We start from the raw sequence: 21,263 nt of genomic DNA, 5'->3' as shown, positions 1-21,263 counted from the left end.
AGGATTTCATGGTTGTCAGTGGTGCTGTTGCCTAAATTACAGTCTTTTATATGGTACTGGGTAGCTGTGGCCGCACAACAAATTGCCACCAAATTGAGTTCCCTTCTGCCTAACAAATGTACAGGTCAGGAGTTCAGGAAGGGTTTGGCTGGATGATTCTTCTGCTCCAAGTGACACTGAGTGGTGTCACACAAGGGCATTCACCTGGTGACTAGGCTGGTCTGCTTCACTTCACAGGACAATTTTATTCACATGGCTGGCACCTTGGGTGGAGATGGCTGGAAGGCCGGACTCTGCCAGGCCCCTCCCTCTCTTCGTGTAGATTCAGGGCCTCTACATGTGGCCCTTCCAGCAGAGTGGGCTGATGTTTTACATGGTGGCTTCAGCTCTGGGAGAGCATGGTGAGAGCTGCTAGTCCTCTGAAAGGCTGGCCCAGAACTGGCATGGCATCATCCTGCTGCACTCTGTTGGTCAAAGCAGTCACGTGCCAGCCTAGAGTCAAGGAACAGGAAAGAGACTCTGCCTCCCAATGGGAGGAGTAGCGAAGAATTAGTGGCCATCTTTTGTCTATCACATACATGATATTCAGAAATATGGGCAAAATCTTAATCTTTTCTGTAAAACTCACTATGGCAAAGGACGATTAGCCTAACTGGAAGTTTTGTTGTTCTGAAGTAGATGAAACCTCATCTCTCTTCCGTTGTGTCATAGATAAAATTATGATTGAGCTCCTTGGAGGAAAAAAAACTAAACCTCGGTGCAGGGTTCATGAACGCACTCAACATTCAGAGTGGGTAGTCTGTTCAGGCACAGCGACAGTGCAGTAAGGAGCTCGGCAGAGGGAGTTTCTTTAGGAAAAATATTTTTTTCTTGAAGGACTAACTAAATAGAATGACTTTATAGGACACTGAAAAGGGCAAATGAAATGTAGGATTATTCTGAAGACCTACATATTCCTAAAACTTCAACTGCAGACCTCTTTTGTTTTTTATTTATTTTATTGAAGTATAGTTGATTTACAATGTTGTGTTAATTTCTGCTGTACAGCAAAGTGATTCATTTATACACATATATACAGTCTTTTTCATATTCTTTTCCATTATGATTTATCACAGGATATTGAATATAGTTCCCTGTGCTATACAGTAGGACCTTGTTGTTTATTCGTCCTATATATAATAGTTTACATCTGCTAATCCCAAACTTCCAATCCATCCCCCTCACCGTTGGCAACCACAAGTCTGTTCTCTATGTCTGTGAGTCAACTACAGACCTCTTGTCAACTTGGATCCCTATGTCTATAACCTAAGAAACATGCATTATGTATAGAGGTCTAATATTGACAATTCAGTGCACAGAAATCTGTTGATTAATGGCCCTAATATTTGAGTTAGATGGGAGATCTAACTGCTTCTGGCTTATTACCGTATTTCACATATCATTCCCTCCAGTCCTTTCAAGGGGAAAGTCACTGCATGGTACCCAGTTGCCACTGCTGATGAGTAAACACTTCACTAGAGCCTTTGAAGACAGGTGGGCAATGTTCAAGTCCTCTTTCCTTTCTAGAGCCACATCTCTTGAAGTTCCCTTTGATGTAGTACCTGACACCTCTACCTGTGGTTGCTTGCCATTGCCTTGAGCTCATGAGCCCAAAATGGTTGTTCCCCAGAAAGTACAAGGATGGTGGCGTGGTATCAAAAACAGAACAAGGCGGCTGGCCCAGTGTGGATGGATTTTCTGTGCCATGAAGGCCTGCAGGTTAGCATGCTTTACACTTGTGAGCTGGCCGGTGCCTTCACTCAGCAAACAGATCCCTGCGAAGTGGCCGGCTCGGGGTGAAGGGACAGAGGTAATAAGCAGCAGAGCCCTCACTCCATCGTAAAGACTGGGGAAAGCAGTTAAGTGACCGAGGCTGAGCCAAGCACATCCTGAGGAGTAAGCAGCACTTGGCCAGGCAAAGAGCCTGTGCCACACCTCCTACATGTCGCCGTGGTTCTACCAACATGCCCATCATCCCCTGTTTATCTGAAACAGAAACCCCTTATAGGGTCAGCAAATACCTTCTCCAGAGCCGAAGTCCAGGCTCCCTGCCTAATGCTCAGCCTCCTTCTCTCCTCCGGGGCCTTCCAGAGGGTCGGCCGGTGGCACATCAGGCGCTGTCTCATGCTTGGCCGCAGCAGGTCCTGGCTCCGGTGCAAAATCCACAACGAGGGCCCCGAGCTAACCAGACCCTTCTTCACATTCTGAAATGGATCCTAATCAGCCTTCCCAGAGCCGAGCTGTTAGCAGACACTGGGAGCCATAATTTAAACTTTCTGTGCAAGGATTACAGTAGCCTGCCAAGCCACCGTGCAGGAAGAAAACTTTGAAATAGGAAACTCTTTTAAGGGAGAAAAATCCAAATGAGTCCACTCTCCTTTCTTTTGGCTCCTGTTTGGGTTTGAAATGGCCTGGGCCCTGTGCCTCTTCAAGACAATCGTAAAGGCCTGTTTATAGGAGGAATTTCATCATTCAGAGGGTATATGTGACTTGCACCTTTAAAAAGTGCCTTCAACTCATCAAGCCAGCCTTTGAGTCAAGTGGTTAGAGAGTGGAGATGCTGGGATGTTTTTCCTTCAAGAGGAAAAGCCTCATTTAGGGCCCCAGGCTTCTCTCTCCCTCTCTCTCCCCCTCTCCTCGCTCCCTTGTACAGTTTGCCAAAACACACAGGCCACCACTCAGTGAAGGAGAAAACTCTGCATCCTCCTCTACTGCTTCCAGCCTAGGAACCTTTCCCTTCTCTCCTGTTGGCCCCTTTTGCCAGTGAGATGGCCTGGAGCAAAAGGCAGTGCCATGGCCTGGCCAGCCCCATGACCAGCCTCTTCCCAAAAGGCCCAGGACCTGCCAGCTCTGCCTTCTCACAAGTGGTATAGAGGTGGGCTGTGCAGTGGGTTTGCCACCGTCCTTCAGAAGGACTGTCTCGAACCCTCTGTCAGCCGAGCCTGTTCCAAGAGCCTGCTGCTCCAGAGGTGGTTTTGGGCTCCTGGTTTTCATTTAAGAGCATTCCTGCTGACCTCAAGCAGAAATACTTGGAAAAATAAATCTGTGAAATGGCCCAGCGGATGGGTAGGTTTGGCAGCCCCTCCAGGGGTCATTGGGGTTATCACCTGCCCTCCAGCTGGGCTGTGAGGACCCATCCTTGTTTCTCCTGCAGAGAAAATGAAAATGCACAGACTTACGTGCACACACACACACCCTTCTCACTGTCTCAATTAAGACCATGTGCCAGAGACGCTCAGTGGGGACTTATTTATGTTTGGAAGTAAATATTGGGCTGATGTTGCACTGTTGACATCTCGAGACAGAGACGTGCTATGTAAATAGTCAAGGAACTTGAAAGGACCCATAAACATGAGACTCTGTGTTAGTCCAAAGAAGGAGTGTGTCCAAGGCCCTTGGAATAGCTGCCCAGGAGGCAATCCAAAAGCCAGGGAGGAGGGGGTGGGCATCTCCCCAGAGACCAGAGGCCGTAGGGTTGTGCGGCCGCCCTTCACTCACCCCGAACTGGGCTGGGAAGGAGGAGGCTGGTGCTGTAGGATGTGGACCCCAGAACCCAGTCATTCTCACTTCTTCCTGGGCCCCAGGCCCCTCTCAGAACCTTCCTAATTAGGGCCATTCAGGGGAAACCTGCTGTTTCCCTAGGAGTTTTCTGGCAGCTTTTTTGATACAAGTTTATATCAGAAAGTTGTGTGAATCTGTCAGGAGGGCTGAGGGAGCTGCCCTGTGGGGCCGCAGGTCCCCCTCAGGAGTGGCACAGACAAGAAGCCAGAAAACCCCTGCTCCCTCAGCTTCCAGGGGAGCCAAGTTTGGCTGGAGTCTCTCTTCCTGTAGGGTTTCCATGAGTGTTCCCTCCGCTACAGACAGCAGTTATAAACAGAGCCTTTTGCCCCTCAAGTGGCAAAGCAAGCCCTGGAAGGATCCAGAAAAAGTGCAGGAAAACACATACTCCACTGAACTGGAATTGAGTGAGGGGCTGCTGAGGGTCCAGCTTAACTCATCACGGCTCATTTCCCGGCACCCTCAGTGTGGACTCAGCTGGCTGGGAAAATGTAGGTTTGCCCAACATCTCTCCAAGGTTTTCCCCAAAGTAACCATGAGTACTAGTGATGGTGAGAGTGTAGGCCTGCTGCAGGAGAGAAATGTCTTTGAAGTCTTGAGTTATCTTAGTGTTTAAGAGTTTTAGACTTCTTTATACTTTATAACATATCCATACTTTAATATAAAAATTGGAAATTTAATTTTCCAAAAACGCTTTGAGAAAAAATGATACCAGGCGAGGACTCTGTGCCCCGTGCCACCTACGTGTGAGGACTGGATACACAGCTGTATGGCCTATAGACTGCAGTCCCGAGTTTGCTTTGGGGACCAACATAAAAAGCTTTCATTGTGTTTCAGGGCTAGAAGAGGTCTGAGAATGCCATCGATCTCTTGGGCAGAGACAAAGACACTGGGGTTCAGAGCCAGAAAATGACCTGCCCTGTGGCCAAGCGTGAGCAGTACTCAGAACTCCAGGCTCCCCACACGGCACCTCTCCCGTCCAACCCTTCTGAGTAGGTCCTGTGGCACTGGGCAGGCCTGGTATGACACAGTTGTTTGGGGAACCCTGGCTTGGTAAACTCAGAGCCTGGGCTTTGGGTTCTATATCAAAAGCCAAAACCGGGCTCTAAACAACAGCACAAAGGTGATATTCTCTTTTTCTGAAATGGAATTCGTTTGACCACGTAAGAAACAATATTAATTTGACAGAACCACCTCTAGACTATATCGCACCTTTGTGCAGACAAGTAAACAGCGCCCCTTCCTCCAGAAGCTTTACTTCCATCTGTCAGAAAATTCAGAAAAATCTACTGATTTTGTTAGAAAAAGACACCCGACTGCCATCTGCTGGAAAATAGTTGTAATAAGTTTACACGTCCATGATCTCTCTGATATGAGTGGCACCCTCCCCCCTTATATGCAGTGCACAGCCTGCGTTACTGTACCCAGCACTCCCTAGACATGAGCGTGATCTGTGTTTTAAGAAATGGTCGTGGGCTCCAAAGAAGAAGGACAGACACCAGTGGCAGCTTCAAGCTTCCATCTAAAGATGAGACTATACACAGGTTATGTTGGGAACAGGGCTCTGGATATCCTGCCTCACTGGAGTGGGGTGGAGAGTTTGCAAGGCTGTTTCTAAGAGAAGCTCTACGGTTACTGCCAGCACGGGTAGACTTTTCAAGACTAGTGCTGAGGGACTTCTCTGGTGTTACAGTGGTTAAGACTCTGAGCTACCAATGTAGGGGGCCTGGGTTCGATCCCTGGTCAGGGAACTAGATCCCACGTGCCGCAACCAAGAGTTTGCATGCCACAACTAAGGAGCCAGCGAGCCACAACTAAGGAGCCCGCCTGCCGCAACTAAGACCCGGTGCAACCAAATTAATTAATTAAATTTTTTAAAAAAGACTAATGCTGCCACCATACCACTTGAGACAAAAGAGCTTGCTTTTGGATGCCTACAGGAGATGATATACCATCACTTTGTTGGTAAAAAGTATGACACACATAAACATGAGCACAGGGAGCCTCCTGTGAGAGTTGGGCCAGGCACTCTAAATCCTTGCTAGATTGCGTACTCTGTATCAAATCCTTACGCCAGCATAGCTGTGAGAAGGTGAGCTGAGTCTCGTCCTCCTTAGAGATGAACAAGAAAAGTCTGTTCAGCAGGACAGGGCACAGTGATGCTCTTTCCATCTAGAGCCCTGTCAGGCTGCCCCTCAGCCACCTTTCCCGTGGGTGTTGACTCATTCAGTGATTCAGGCAAAAAAATATGGAGTTCTGTATCAGTTAACTCTTGCTATGTAACAAACCAAAGTTTAGGGACTTAAAAACAACCACCATCTACATAGGTCACAATTCTGAGGGTTGGACTGAGCTTAACAGGGCGGTCCTCCCATCTCAGCGGGGCTCAAACCTACACCAGCAAGCAGTTGCGGGTTGGCGGGTCTAGGAGGACCTCAGCTGGTGGACTCATCTTTCAGCAGCGAGACCAAACTCATTCACTTGGAAGCAAGGCAGGGTTCTGAGAAAGCAAGTGGCAGTGTGCAAGGCCTTTGAGGCCTAAGTGTGGAACTGACAGGGCATCACCTCCCATGCACCCAACTGTCATAGCAAGTCACGACTCAGATTCAGGGTGTGGAAAATAGACTCCGTCTCCTGATAGGACTTGCTGCAAAGCCACGGTACAGGGCATGGATACAGGGGCATTTTTGCAACTTATCACTGGCAGTAAGTAGCGGTGAGATGCTGAGCTCTGGGGATAAAAAGCACAAATCTGTAGGAGTCCTGAGACAAATGTGAAAGATGATAAGAGAGCAGACAGTTAAAGCTCTGCTTGATTGGTGCCACAGTAGAGATATGTTACTTCTCTAGAGTTAAAGTGAGTAACTGGAGATCACTGAAACATCACACTATCCGCAGGTAGAGTCATGTGCTAAAGAATCTTATTCTCATGTTATATCCAGCCTTCTTTCTATGATTATGTTCTCCTCAGCTCAGAAGGTGCACATGACACATTCGCCCTGTCAACCACATTTTTATCTTTCAAGAATGAGATTTCAAGCAGTAACTTCTGAGTTAGACATTTCCATGAAGTCTTGGGTCGCTTTCCTGGCCTCCTGTGGGTATGCTTTGAGGATGACAACAACGACCTTTTTCTAATTATCCAGAACATTCAAGCCAAGCCTTCTTTCCACATCCCTTGCAGAAGGGAGAAGGTGGTAGAGATTTAATGAGAGAAAAGTATATGGGGGTGTCATAAAGTGAGGTTCTGACAGATGTGGTCTGATGCTGAGAGGACATATCCAGGGAACTCAATGTCTGTCTGTGAAACGGGCCTTGAGGATCGAAGCTCAGAGCACAAGACCCTTGCCAGCTGTTCTGTGGAAGCTTCCACTCCCTCCCAGCCGTCAGACTGCTCTCAGAGGGAACTCTCAGGACTCCCTTGGCAATGTGGGTGGAGGTGACCAGCACTGTCTTGGCAGCTCTCTTGACAATTCTCATTTTCACCTGGGCCAGTAAGCCCCTTTCAAGGAGTAGGAAGATGGTGCAGTGAGACTGTGGATGCTTGGTTCATGGTGAAGGAGTGTGAGGAAAGATGCACAAAGGAGTTAGATGTGCCCACAAGCCTGGGTTTGCTTGACGATTTGTTTAGGGCAGGTTTTGTATGTGCATCCCCCATTGGCAGCAGATTGCAGAGATTGTTAGTCTCAAGTGTTTTCAAATATGACTATGGAAATTATACACCAGTGACAGTGTGGTACCACAGACCTGCAGCACAGCCTCCCAGCAGCGAGCCAAGTGTGCATGTCTGTTTCAATTCCCCTATTCAAGAGGATCGAAACAAGGATTTGAGGGCAAGTCATTTATTTGGAAGATAATCTCAAGAAACAGTGATAGGGGACCAGGGAAGAGAGGGCAGGGAAGGAAGCTAATAAAGGATGTGTTATCAAGCTGGTTATCACTGCGGGAAAGTTCCACGCGGAGCATGCACCTCAGGGCTTCGCACCCAAGGAGAGAGGGAGCTGGGGTATTTGTACACCAACTCCAGTCAGTCATGTTTAAGGGCAGATGCAGGAAGATATCTGATCTCAGAAACAGAGGCCACTAACGCTAGGGAGCACAGGACAAGAGATACCAGGTCTTCCTGAGCTTGGGAGAAAAGGTCAGCTTTGGGCTACAAAAAGTTACTTTTATATGGCAGTAGTGCCTATGCTGACTATGTGAAAAGAAATGGAAATTCATCTTACCCTGTACGAAAAGCCATAGACATCGGAAGGAAAGGTCTTTTCAGAACTAAGCTAAAGGAAACTGCCATCGTGGCTCAGGAGGAGTTGCCAGTTTTAGGGGGGTACACACTGCCAGCTGTGTGCACGGCAGCTCGGCAGCTCACGGGGGTCACAGATTTGAGTGAAAGATCTGGAGGACAGCAAGATAGGATGCAGGTCTGCAGATACTTTAAAACTCCTATTGTATGAGAGCAGTACTTATCAAATTATTCTGCAATGGCTAATCTCTCTCAGGATTTAATAGATTTATCAAAAGCCAGATAAGCTTGGGAAATATCAAGTCCCTGACTTTCTTAATCCTTTCCTAAAAGGTTGATTTGATCCTTTACTGTTCTACTGTACATTACGAATCTCTTAAAGAGTGTATCGTTTCCAAACTTATTTGACCGTGGAATCTGTTTTACTCCCAAACAACCTATGAATAGCTCAATAACTAGTTTTCCCCAGCATACAGTTTGGGAAACACTCCACCAGAAGCACATTACAAGGAGCAAACAACTTATCATAAGAAAGCTTGCAGGAAGTCCATGCATTTTGAAAAGTGGTTCCACATGATGCTTTTTCTAAATCAGCCCAATCTGAGGCGTTGTGAGCATAGGTCATGTCTCCTCCGGGTCCAGGTGGCTTGGGAATCAAAACGGTTGATTCCCCAGCATCTCTAACCTGGCGCCTCCTCTTTCTGCCTTTCAGATGGGCTTCTTTCGCAGAAGGTACAAAGAAATTATTGAAGCTGAGAAGAACCGTAAAGAGAATGAAGACAGTTGGGACTGGGTCCAGAAAAACCAGTGACCTGCCACCCCACCCCACCCCGGTCATGTGGCCCAGTGGTTCGCCTGTCTTCCTGATCTTTGTATCTTCCATATTTGGAAGAAAGAATCTTCTCCAGATTTTTCGGAGGCCCCACGATGCTGTTCTCGTCCTCGTTCTCTCAAGCCCAGGTGCCAACCTGAGGCAGTCACTTCGGCCAGGTCACCTGACTGGAACCACCACCACTTCCTTTTCCAGCTGAACCCACAACTTTGGAAAGCCGGCTGCAGAGCCAGGCGATATTTATGGATGCAACATGCGTGGTCAACCCTCAGGGGAAAACTGTTACCTAAAAGTATTTTTATAAATATAAGCCTTTTATACTGATTATGTCTTTATATTTGTATCGATGTTTTATTATTTCTATTAAATGGTTATATAGTTCACTCAAGCACTGATATCTGGCCTGAAATCTTGGAAATACTTGTATATTCATACAAATGTTAAAGGATAAAGATCTTATTGTACTCTGGAACTTGCTGTTAAAGAAGACTCAGATGAAATCATCTGAAGAAACCTCATGTGATGAATCCACCCAGCGGGTGGTGCTGTATATCAGCTGTGGTTTGGGGCTGAGCCCGAAGGCATCTCACATCTCTGTTGCCTGGAGTCAAGTGCGGAATAATGTGCTGAAGAACCACGAGAGTTTTTTCATCTGTACCGTTCATTGGAAGATTCCCAGCAGGAATTTGGATGGAAAAACCTGATTCTTGAGGTCTGTTCTGCATCACCTTATAGAGCAGACATTTCACCCTCCTTGCACTTAAATTAAGACATGAAAGCTTGGAGCAATGCCATTTCATCACTGGTAAACCTCAGAATGGCATCTCATCCTGGACATCGTGCATCAGAGTCCGCATACCACCGGGACTGAATTGGTGCCCACCAAGCAGAGACTTGTGTCTGAGTGCTGTGATGTGTTATCTTTTCATGTTAATTTGAGTCCAGGGGTCTCCATTATCCCCATCACTCTTGCTGTCCCAGCTAATGGTAATTGCAGTGTCCTTCCCAGAGATGACCATTCAACCTGTCCTTATTTTTTTTAATCGTGTCTTAGGTGGAATTCTTAAGAAGTGGACCCTGAGACAAGGATTTTCACGCAGTAACTTATTAAGGAAGTATCCCCAGGGCACACCAGTAAGGACACGAGGGAAGCAGGACACAGAAGGGGAGGAAGACAGGTAAGGGAGCCATTTCAGGGCAGGTCCCGTGCAGGGGGTCTTCAGCCTGATCCTGCTGGGGGGCTCTGGAGGGTAAGTTATGCCTCAGAGTTGTCCCAACCCGGGGCAAGGGAGCTGAGCTTTCATAGTCTTGGACCCAGGAGAGATGTAAACTTTCTGCTTTCACTTCCTGCCAGCAAAATAGCCCCAGTAGCTCAGGAGCAGTCCTCAAAAAGAGGGCTGCACCCCCAGCCTGGGAAGCGCACAGAAATAATGCAAAAGAAATGATGCAGAGGGATCTGGGCATAGCACTGACGTCCTCGCCTATCCCCTGTACAGGTGAATGCTGAGTTATGGCCTTCACTATCCAAGCTCTCTATTTGACAGTGTTCATTACCAGACACGCAGTGCTGTCCAGATTTGAGTGCAGTGTGATTCTCTGAAAGGGCGAGGTGGTGATGGATGTAGCAAGCTCAACATCATGCCTGGCCCGTAGTGAACATTCAATAACCATGAGCAGCCCTGGCTGCTTTTACCGCTGCTGGAAAACCATCTGGTACAGGGGAAAACGTGCCGAAGAGCAGGGTCTGACAGAGTCCTTAGTCACTTATCACAGCCTGCTCAAGCCCCGGGTACAAACAGATGGCATCAGATGAGAATGAAACAAGAAACAAGACCAGGCATCTTTCTCATAGGGCCTTGTTGACTGGGAGCTAAGATGTGCGGGGGCCCGTGAGTATTGTTGAAAAGACACAGAACTCAACTTCAGGGGAGATAGGTTTTTCCAGACACATAGTTGGCTAATGCTTGCAAAGATATCTAAAGTTTTGGCAAAATTATGAGGGTGCTGGGCGGTTGCAAACCTGGCAGGGAGCACACGTGTCTTTTTGTTTCTTACGCAGTTGACTCTGACACAGGAAGATACAGAATGCATCATGCTCCCCTTCCAGTTCTCACTCAGAGTTCACCTCTGACAGATATGTATGGGGCCCCTGCTGTGCATCAGGCCCTGTGCTAAGTGCGGGGGGTTCCCCAGTGAACACCACCCCACATTTTGCCCCAGGGGAGGCAGATCTTCCCACAGTGGGATCGTGAATTCCTTTACGAGACCTCATCTGCAGCCTTCCTTGGATGGACTTCTGCTTGTTGTTTCATGTTGTCCTTTAATAAATCATTTAGGATTCTTAGGTGGTAGGCCTGGGACAGCTCCATCAGCAGCTTTGGCCAAATGCACGACTAGCCACAGCCAGCCTCCTGCAAGGTGTGCAGACGCATGGGAGACAGTGTAGCAGGATAACTGGCAGGCACGCGGTTCTGCCAGCCAGAGGGGAAAGCCTCACCAGGGGAGGGGCAGGCTCCATAGCCAGTCTCAGAGCTGGGATCCATGTGCTTCTGGGTGGTTCTGAGTGGTGGACACACGAGTGGTCACATACCCAGGAGATTACTAAGACTAAATAGGGCAGTTTTTAAGAAAATCACGCTTGGCCTCCACTGGAGGAAATACTGGCAGCCACTCTGGAACCTGTATGGGGAGGATGGTACATCTGCTTATCTCCTGATGCTGAGTAGGCGGGGCAGCATGGACTGGGGAGGTGACCATTTAGCACAGAGATAGGGAAGTTGAGCAGGTTATCAGCGCTCTCAGCTTGGCCGGTTCACCAGCTCCATCCAGTTCAGAAGCCCTCAGTAGGCTCTTGGGGGAAGCAGACAGGATGGGTTGGTGTGTCTTTGTTCCTTCTCCAGAAGGTTCTTTTAAAATTCCACAGTGCCTTCCAATTTCCACCTTTCCTGCTTCTGCGGGTTCACTGTGGAATGCCATCTGATGTTCTCTTGCACAGCATTATTTAAGTCTGCTTCAGCTTTTTGGTTGTGTATTCACTAGGGTTATAATCAACTGTCAGAAGGATTGAGGTGCTCTTTAAATATGACAAAAGGACCTTTGTAGAAATTAAGTGAAATAATGCCCCCTTTTCAAAAATGATTCACTTATGCTCAGTTTACATGGGACTCAGGAGTTTGGAACATCACCTAAGTGAGCCCTGGACCTGTCACAAAGAAGAGGCCATGAGGTTCAGGAACGAGGGGACACTGGCAGGAGTGAGTGGGTCCAGTGGCTTTACGGTGACTGACAGGCACACGGCCAGAATCACTTGCTACTGAGGTCACTGAGGCTTTCTCAGTCAATTCTTCAGGAAACTTCCGTCAGCATTCTGAAGTTGGGTAAGCTTTGTAGAAAATCCGATGGAAAGTCCTCCTTCACCAAATCATATGTAACCTTCAGCCCTGGAGCCAGAGGCAGGGAGGTTCAAAACAAAACCAGCAGGCCTCCTGGAAACATCAGGGACCTGTTTTCAATGTGGATGTGTAGCAGGTCCCTTAGGTGGTTGTGATGGGTGCTGATATGCTACCTGTGGAACCGTAGCAATGTCGTTTTTAAAAAAGGTTATTCTACTTTTATTTTTGGATAAGGCATCATATCAGGGCAACGCAGTTACACTCGGGTTACCTGTAAAACCTACACCTGATGAAACCTGCACCTAATTCAGACTTCCCGAAATGTAGAGGCAAAGCAAAGGATTGGTATTTGGGGGAAATGGCCTTTTAGCAGATAAAAGGCAGAAAACGAGTGTCCCTTAGAAATGCTCCAAGTATGCAGGGTTTTAGTCCATGTGTTGTTTTGCTATATAGAGCAAGAATATACACAGTGGAGAATATGTTCTGAAGCAAAGAATGGCTGAAGGGTTAGGATACAAAGGCAGTAGGGCCAAAATGAACCTTCTAGAATGTCTTCTGATTTTCAGCATGTGAGGGGGATAATGAACAAATGTCCCACGTGATGCAATGCTTTGTAGCACAATGATCTAGATTTCAGACTGTGTTAAGGTTTTTTCAAATTCTAATGTGCACGGTGTGACCGGCGGAGTAAGTTTAAAAGCTTTAAGAGTGTGATGAATTGCATGGCAGGCACCCACGCTAACTTCACTTCCAGAACTTGATTGATGCATCTGTGTACGTTTCCGTTGAGGAATTTCAGTGGGAGGGGTGTTCCTCTTCACAAAGTCGCATGTATTCAAGTCTGTGCAGTCACTTCGAATTCACTTGCACTGTTTGGGAAATGCAGGTTTACAAAAGTACGTGTTTGGAATAAAAAAACGGCTACAAACGATTTGGGAGTTAAGTCTGTAATTTCTTTTGCTACTGAAGTACTTGAGCCTTTTTAGGCTGTTAAAGATGGGGTTTCGGTGTAATACAACATGAGCATTTAAAGAGCCCATGCAGGTTCGTCTAATTGCACATAAAGAACCCACTCAATGTGTCCGAACTGTCCCTAGTCTTTGGCCTCCATTCCATGGTCGCCACCTTCTCTATGCATCACCCACCTGCCCAGGGCCACACCTGGGACCTTGGTCTTAGGAGGAACGTGCCCGAATTAAATGCAGCTGATTCCTCGTTTTTAGTAGACTGCTTCCTCATGTGTCCGCCAGTCATGAAGCATTTTCCCGGAAGCCTTTTGGTAGCATCCTTACACATTTACAAACGTGTTCTCTTAATTTTTGATCCCCTCCGTCTGTCTAGTTATGTCCCTCTTCTTATCTCAAATATTGTTCATTTGTGTGTTTTTCTCTTTTTTCTCTAGATGAGACCAACAGAGATCATTTTATTGATCTTTTCAAGAATAAGCCTTTGGCTACACCAATCAGGTGTACTGGTTTTTGCTTCCTATTTCATTAATTGCTGCTTCTGTACTTGTTAAGATTTATATTACTCCCCTGTGGTTAAAATTCATACACACACACACCCCCCACACAGTATATAGAAGGGGGTCTGAAAAGATACACACCAAGGGGATAAAACTGGTTGTCTTTAACTGGGTAGGATTGTCAGTGTTTTTGCTTTGCATTTTGTTTTGTTTTTACTTGTCTGAATTTTCATGTTCTCCAGTGAGCATGTATGTCTTTAGTAACAATGAAACATATGCAAATTACTTTTAAAATAAAGTTACCTCTGGGAGAGTATGAATTGCTAAACCAAGAGAGATCCCAAATTCTAGGTCTCAGAAGAAAGAGCTTTGTTTGCAACAAAGAGCATTGATGAGCCTGACACTTAGGACGATGGTCCAGTGAGAAATCCCAAGATTTTTCATTCAGATGCTTCCTGGCTTAACAAGACCTGCCAGATCACTAATGCTGATTAAGTATGCTTCTCTTGTGTTGCTCCACCTGTTTCCTTCAGCCAGGAAGAGGCCTCGACTAACTCAAAGGAATCAAAGATACAAAACTAAGAGGAAGAAAAATGGCCAATTAGTAAATTCTGTCTCCCATTCAATCAGGAGTTGTACAGTCCACTGTTCTTTACCTCTGGTCCTTAAAGTCTGTCTCTTCATCAGGGTATTTTGCTTAGTAATAGAATTAATGGGAGTGCTTAGTTAGAGCTCTGTCTATACTATCAAACCACTTGGCAGCTATCCACCAGCAAGGCCACCCGACCCTGAGATCATGTCCATTCATTCTGTGTAACATCCAACTAAAGTGGATATAACGAGATATGGCCAGCTCTGCCCTGAAATCTGAGGCTGTGACATCTGGGCCTGCTGCCAAACATCTGCTTCGCCTCAAAGTCTAGTCCGGATCAGTGTGTGCTTTATTTGATGTGATTCTTCTATAATTGAAAAAATACCTAAAAACTTAAAGCAAATCTCAATAGAGGTATAAGTACTACCTTCTGAAGACACCAAATGGATTAATAAGCAGGGGGCATTTTTAAAAGGATCTCCAGAAAAACTTTCTTCTAAGAAATGGCAGATTTGGAAAAAATGAAATGCTCTCCAATATTACGTCTATTCAGAACCCACCTTATCAGTTAGAAGACTGTTTGGCTCCATATAATAGAAAAATCCAAAATAACATGGTTTAAACATGCTGGAAGTATGTTCCTCTCTCACATAAAAGAAGACCAGGTGTGGGCCATCAAGTTCTGGAACAGCAGCTTCATGGATGATCAGGATACCAGCTCCTATCTTTCTAGGCATGTGGCTTCCATCCTTAAAGTTACCTCGTGGTCCCAGCTGGCTACCAGTGTACCAGCCATTGTGTCCACATTCCCAGCCAACAATAGAGGAGGATAAAATGGCAATGCCCCCTTGCTTTTAACTGGCCTTCCCAGAAGTCCCATACAGCACTGGCCAGAAATTAGTCATATAAATGCACCCATCCACGAAGGAGGCTGGGGAATGGATTTTTAAGGAATAAGAAGAGAATACATATTGGAGACAACTAACAGTTGCCACACCCATTGGTATAAGATACTCAGAATATACCTTCCTTAAGCCCTAAATACGTACCCTTCAAATCCTTGAGTCTGACTGGATTTGAGCAAGAGGAACACCTTTATTTGGGGTGGGTACTTAGGGTACAACAGAGTTGGCTAATCATATTAATGTCCACACAAAGCTCTTTCTTGTTTTATGTTATTTTTCTCCTTTATCCCCCGCCATCCTCATTCACATTCCTCTCTCTCCTAGAGGCACCAAGTCTAATGAATTGAATACATGTCTTTAGAAATGTAAGTACATAGTATTATTTTGTGTGTTTCACTTAAATGGTATTGAGCCTAAAAGCTCAGGTTGTGGTTTCATTTTTTTGAGGATGTATTCATGTTGCTGTGGTTATGCAGCTCTACATCCTACATTGTTTCTACCGCATTTTACTACTCCAGCCCCTCTGTAGGAGACCTTTGACTGCTTGCACCCTCCTGCTGCAATGAACATCCTCTCCCATGTCTCCCGCTGGGCCTGAGCTAGAATCTCTTGTGGTCCATATTACATATATTACATCTTAACATGGTTACAGTCTCCTTTTCCAGATTCTAAAATGACCCCACAGTGGATGCTCTCAGCAGCAGTGCATGTCCCTGCATCCTTGCCCATCATGGAATTATCTGACTTTCTTGCCAGTCTTGTGTGTACACTGTTGTATGGAGTTAGGTTTGAATGTGTTTGACAGCCGTACACATGCATCTCTTCATATTCTTATTGGCCATCTGGGTTTCCTTTTCTGGAATCAGTTTCACCTCCTTGAACAGTCTCTCCATTAGATTTCCAGAATAGTACGCCTACCACCTCCCTGGCCACTTCTCAGCCTCCCTTGCAGGTTCCCACTCTTCTTCCCAGCCTCTTGATGTTGGAACTTCTTGCATCTGTACTCCTTGGAGATCCCCATCCAGGCTCCTGGCTTTACGTGTCACCTACAGGACCCAGGTGCCTCCAGTCTGGTCCTCTCCCCTGAATTCTCCACTCACTCAGCTAGATCACAGGCTTCTCAAACTGAGCATGTTGAAAGCTGGACTGCTGCTGTCCCCAACTCAGGAAATGGCAGCTTTATTCTTCTGCTTGCCCTGGCCAAAATCCTTGCAGTCATCCTTGACTCAGCCGCCTCCCACACTACAACCACTCCTTCAGAAATCTCTGCCAAATGGTCTTTAAAAAACAAAACCACTAATTCAAAAAGGTACATGCGGGCTTCCCTGGTGGCGCAGTGGTTGAGAGTCTGCCTGCCGATGCAGGGGACACGGGTTCGTGCCCCGGTCCGGGAAGATCCCACATGCCGAGGAGCGGCTGGGCCCGTGAGCCATGGCCGCTGAGCCTGTGAGTCCGGAGCCTGTGCTCCGCAACAGGAGAGGCCACAACAGTGAGAGGCCCGCGTACCGGGAAAAAAAAAAAGAAGTATATGCACCCCAACATTCAGAGCAGTATTTTTACAATAGCCAAGGTATGGAAGCAACCTAAGTGCCCATCAACAGATAAATGGGTAAAGAAGATGTGGCATATATATACAATGGAATATTACTCAGCCATAAAAAAGAATGAAATTTTTGCCGTTCGCAGCAACATGGATGGAGTTGGAGGGCATTATGCTAAGTGAAATAAGTCATACAGAGAAAGATAAATACTATATGGTATCACTTATATGTGGAATCTAAAAAATACAACAAACTAGTGAATAAAGCAGAAAAGAAGCAGACTCACAGATATAGAGAACAAACTAGTGGTTACCAATGGGGAGGGGGGAGGGGCAATATAGGAGTAGAGGAAAAAAAGGGTTATTATGGGATTATATGAACTCATCTGTGTGAATCTTTTGAAAATTGTAAAGCACTCATTGCCAGGCAAACTTAAGAGCTTTCAGGATCACTCAGAACCATCCTGTGTCTCTGTCCATACCCACTATGACTGGATTTTTCTTTATTTCCTTTTAGTTCTGTCCATTTTTGCCTTTTATTTAGGACTGAGCCTATTTTATTAAGTACCTAAAAGTTTAAATTATCTATCTTTTCCAGATCAACACTCTATCATTATGCAGTGATCTTCTTTTTCTCTAGTAATACTTTGTGTTCAAGTCTGTGTTGGTTAGTGTTTATACAATATACCTTTTCTCATTTATTTATAGTCTTTCTATTGATATATCCTTATATTTTGTATGTATCACTTGTAAACAGAATGTAGTTGAGTTTTTAAAATCCATTCTAACACTGTTTGTCATTTTATTAGAACATTTAGTTTATCTGTACTTATAATTATTAATGAAATAATTGGATTTATTTCTGTCTTATTTTGTGGGGTTTTTGTGTGGTTTTTTTTTGCCTATCTTAAGTTTCTTTTTATGTCCTTTTCTTCTTTTTCACATTGCGTTCTTCCCCCCTTTAGTCCTTCTTCTTATGTTCTTTAAGTGGATACCCAGATACCCTAGAACTTCAAGACTTACCATAGTTTACTTGCCTAAACATACCACAGTCTAAAGTTAATAACTCTCCTTTAATGCATTTTAAGTTTATACTTCAACATCATAAGTCTTTTGTTTTTGTGTTTTTGTGTTGAATATTCTGTAGTAAAATGTTGCTCATGTATTTGCCACCTTCTCTGTTCTTCATTCTTTCATCTCAGATCTTTCTTCCTGGGGTCATTTTCCTTATGCCTAGTACATCTTTTAGAATTTTCTTTATTGAGAGACTGCTGACAGGCACTGTTTCAGTTTTGTTTTATTTGAAGCTTCTTTAATCTGCCAGATTCTTGACTTTTTGCTGGCATAGAATTCAGCAGTTATTTTCTCTTGGTGGATAAATATATCATTTCATCTTCTGGCTCCTGTGGTTACCATTAAGAAGTTGGCAGTCAATCCATTTGTCACTTCTTTAAGAGGGATTTGTTTTTTCTCTCAGGCTTCTTTTAAGGTTTTCTCTTTGTTTTTGTGATCTGTAGCTTCACTCGGATGTGAAGGTGGAATTTCTGCTTATTCTGCTTGGGATTTGCTGGGCTTCTGTGGTTTGATGTCTTTCATCCATTCTCTTCATCTCTGTAAATATTCTCCATGCTTCATTTTTACTTTGACTCCTTCTAGAACTCTGATTATCTAAGTGTGAGACTCTCTCTGTCCTTCTTGCCTCTTTGTCTACCTTTCCTGTTTCCATCTCATCATCTCTCTGTGCAGCATCCTGGAATATCTCTTCTAGACTACTTTTGCATTCACTGTCTTTTCAGCTTGTGTCAAATCTGCTTCTAGAATTGTTTATTGGGATTTTCATTTCAATTACATTCACATATCTAAAAGTTCTATTTAGTTCTCCTTCAGATGTGATTGGTAATTCTTTGTATTTTCTTGTTCACTACATGTGCTTTCAAGTTTCTTTTGTATCATTACACATGGTAATCATAGTTTCTATTTTATATCCAATACATGCAATGTCATTGTTATGTGTCTATTTCTGTTTTCTGCTTTCTGGGGTTTTTTTCCCTGATGATTCTCATTCACGTTACCTTGTTTCCTTGTGTAAATAGTGGATTTTTTTGTTGCTTGATTGATTGTTTTTTGTTGGTCTGTATGTTTTTTACTATTAGCTGCTTATTTTCCTTGGAAAATTATTTGTGGTAATTCTTTGAGAGATAGGATGGAGATGTGCTCCTACAGAGAGCATTTGCTTCTGCCTCTGCCAGGAGCTAGTCTGGGACCATACATTGAGGTTCACACCCATGTAGTGTGAATTTGAACAAATCTATGATAAGGCCAACTTGTGGTTGTTACTTCTCAGCAGTGATATTTCCATCACCCCCTTGCCCACCCTGTGCCCTACTCAGCACTGAGGCCACTCCCCTCAGTTGAGTACTGGTAGGAATGATGTTTCTATTTCTCTTACATGGAGGTTGTAGCCCTTTGAGCTCCCACTTTATGGGCCCACGAACCCTGCAAAGCCATGAAAACCAATCTCAACTTTGTTAGGTTGACACCTGCTCAGGACTAAAGTGACTGCAATCCTCCACTTACCTCCCCACATTGCCACCTTCACTCAGATTTTGGCTTGATAATTTCATACTGTTACTGAGTCCGAGCTCATACTGTTCACCACACAACAGGCCAATAAATGGAGAGACGCGTTGTTGGGGCAAAGAATAGCGACTTATTCAGAAAGCCAGCAGACCAAGAAGATGGTGGACTACTGTCCCATAGAACCATCTTGCCAGGGCGTGGATGCTAGTTTCTTTTATAGAACAAAGTGGGGGTAGCGGGGGTGAGGAGGTAAAGTCAAAAAGGCAGTAAGTTTTTGCAACTATTTTCTGGTTCTGGCCAGACTCCAGAGGGGATGTGTTAATTTCTTCTTTCCTGCAGCCATTCATAGGCGGGCCTGGTCAAGATGTTTGCTGTGAGCTAAACAAAGGTATTTTAGTTTAATGCTCAGGCTTGGGAGACAAGGTTCCCAGAGGTGGGCCATTATGTATACTTTGAGCTATAGGCAACATCCCTTGAGTAATTAACTTGTAGCAAAGGCAATAGAATGCAAAGGTTAAAGTAAAAGAAACAGATCCAACATGGAGTCAGATTTGTTCTTCCCTATTACAATACATTTGCCATGTCTTCTGTGCTTTTAAGAACATGCTATTGAAAATATTTTATTCTTCATTTTTAATATTTTTGTTGTTGGGGGGCTTGATCTACCTTTATTCATGGATTATAAGCCTAGATATCTATTTTCTAGGTATCTAATCTAATCAGTTTGTGTGTGTGTGTGTGTGTGTGTGTGAGACGTTATATAAAATATTTCAAGCAAACAGAAAAGTTAAAATAGTTTTATGGTAAATACCTGTATACTCACCATCTAGATTCTGTCCATTAGCATTTTACTATACTTAGTTTATCACAGATCTATCCATTCCTCTCTCCATCCATTCACATGTCTGATTTTTACATATTTCAAAGTAGGTAGCATATACTAGTACATTTTCCCCTGAATGTCAGTTGTTTTTGTATGTTTGTTTGAGTTGTTAATCCAGTTATATTTTTCATTTCTATAAGTTCTATTTGATTCTTTTTTAATCTATATAGTCTCTCATCCCTGCACATATGTTTAAGCTTTTATTTTTAAAGTATGTTAAACTTATTTTATGATGTGTATGTTATTTCCAATAACTCATGTCTTTTATTATCATTGTCTGTTTCTCAGTTGTGGTGCCGTGTTTCCTTTGTGTTTTGCCATTTTTTCCTGTCAATTGCTTGTTCCCCTCAGAGCTTATCTGTGGGAATTTGAGGTAGTTTCCTCCAGGGAAGATTTTCATGTGCTTCTGCAAAGTGGATGAGAGAATGAATAATCTGGGACTGTTTTAAGCTAAATTCTTGCCTTGAGTTTTTTTCAGACCACCCAGGAAGTGTTGTAGGCAGCCTGCAAACTGATGTCAGAGCAGGAGCAAGGCTATAAGTTCTCTGAGGAGATATTTTTTTCTCCTCTATTCAACACCAGGATTCTAGTCTGGCCATTTTCTTGGTATACCTTGGGATGGGGCAGCAGCAAGTTGACTTCTCATTTAGCCTTATGCTGATGGTACAGTCCTTTGGTGTCCCAGATTCAGGAAGGGAGAGACCCCTTTCAGATCACCCTCCTTGAGTGATTCCAGGACTATGTCTCCTGTGCCCCCTTCCCTATGACGCTATAAAAATTCAGAACCAAGTTTTCCCAGTTTGGCAAATGTTTCCAAGGCACAAGTCAGCTTCAGCATTCTGCCTACCACCCCTACCTGGGTTCCCCACACCCCTGAACTTAGTGCTTATCCTGGATGTGCCTCCTTTTCTTGCCATTTTGTCAATAATTTAAGAAAAGCAACTATAATATTTTCATCTTGCCCTTTTAGATGATTTCAGCAGAAAAGTCAACCATGCTAGCGGAAATAGAAGTCTGTATTTCTCTCTATATTTGAAATATGTCATAATTTAAAATAATCTGATAAAAAGAAAAATCTAGAAACTTCTACTCTCAAGTAATTCTCATGTGCTCTATTAAGAATTCACTTAGGGCTTCCCTGCTGGCGCAGTGGTTGAGAGTCCGCCTGCCGACGCAGGGGACACGGGTTCGTGCCCCGGTCCGGGAAGATCCCACATGCCGCGGAGCGGCTGGG

General features: G+C 44.7%; 1 protein-coding gene across 1 annotated transcript in view; it reads left to right on the top strand.

Moving 5' to 3' along the window:
* ITGA9 (integrin subunit alpha 9) overlaps positions 1-9,309 on the top strand; it is a 348,141-nt gene extending 338,832 nt beyond the window's left edge. Inside the window, exon 28 of the mRNA XM_004277914.4 lies at positions 8,553-9,309. Within this exon, the coding sequence (XP_004277962.1) occupies positions 8,553-8,651 (99 nt within the window). The 3' untranslated portion in view covers positions 8,652-9,309. The remainder of the gene's footprint in view (positions 1-8,552) is intronic.
* Positions 9,310-21,263: the final 11,954 nt, after the last annotated feature.

This window comes from Orcinus orca, chromosome 10 (genome assembly GCF_937001465.1).
Source record: "Orcinus orca chromosome 10, mOrcOrc1.1, whole genome shotgun sequence".
In the NCBI taxonomy this organism is placed as follows: Eukaryota; Metazoa; Chordata; class Mammalia; order Artiodactyla; family Delphinidae; genus Orcinus; species Orcinus orca.
This window is presented reverse-complemented; position numbering and strand designations above follow the sequence as displayed.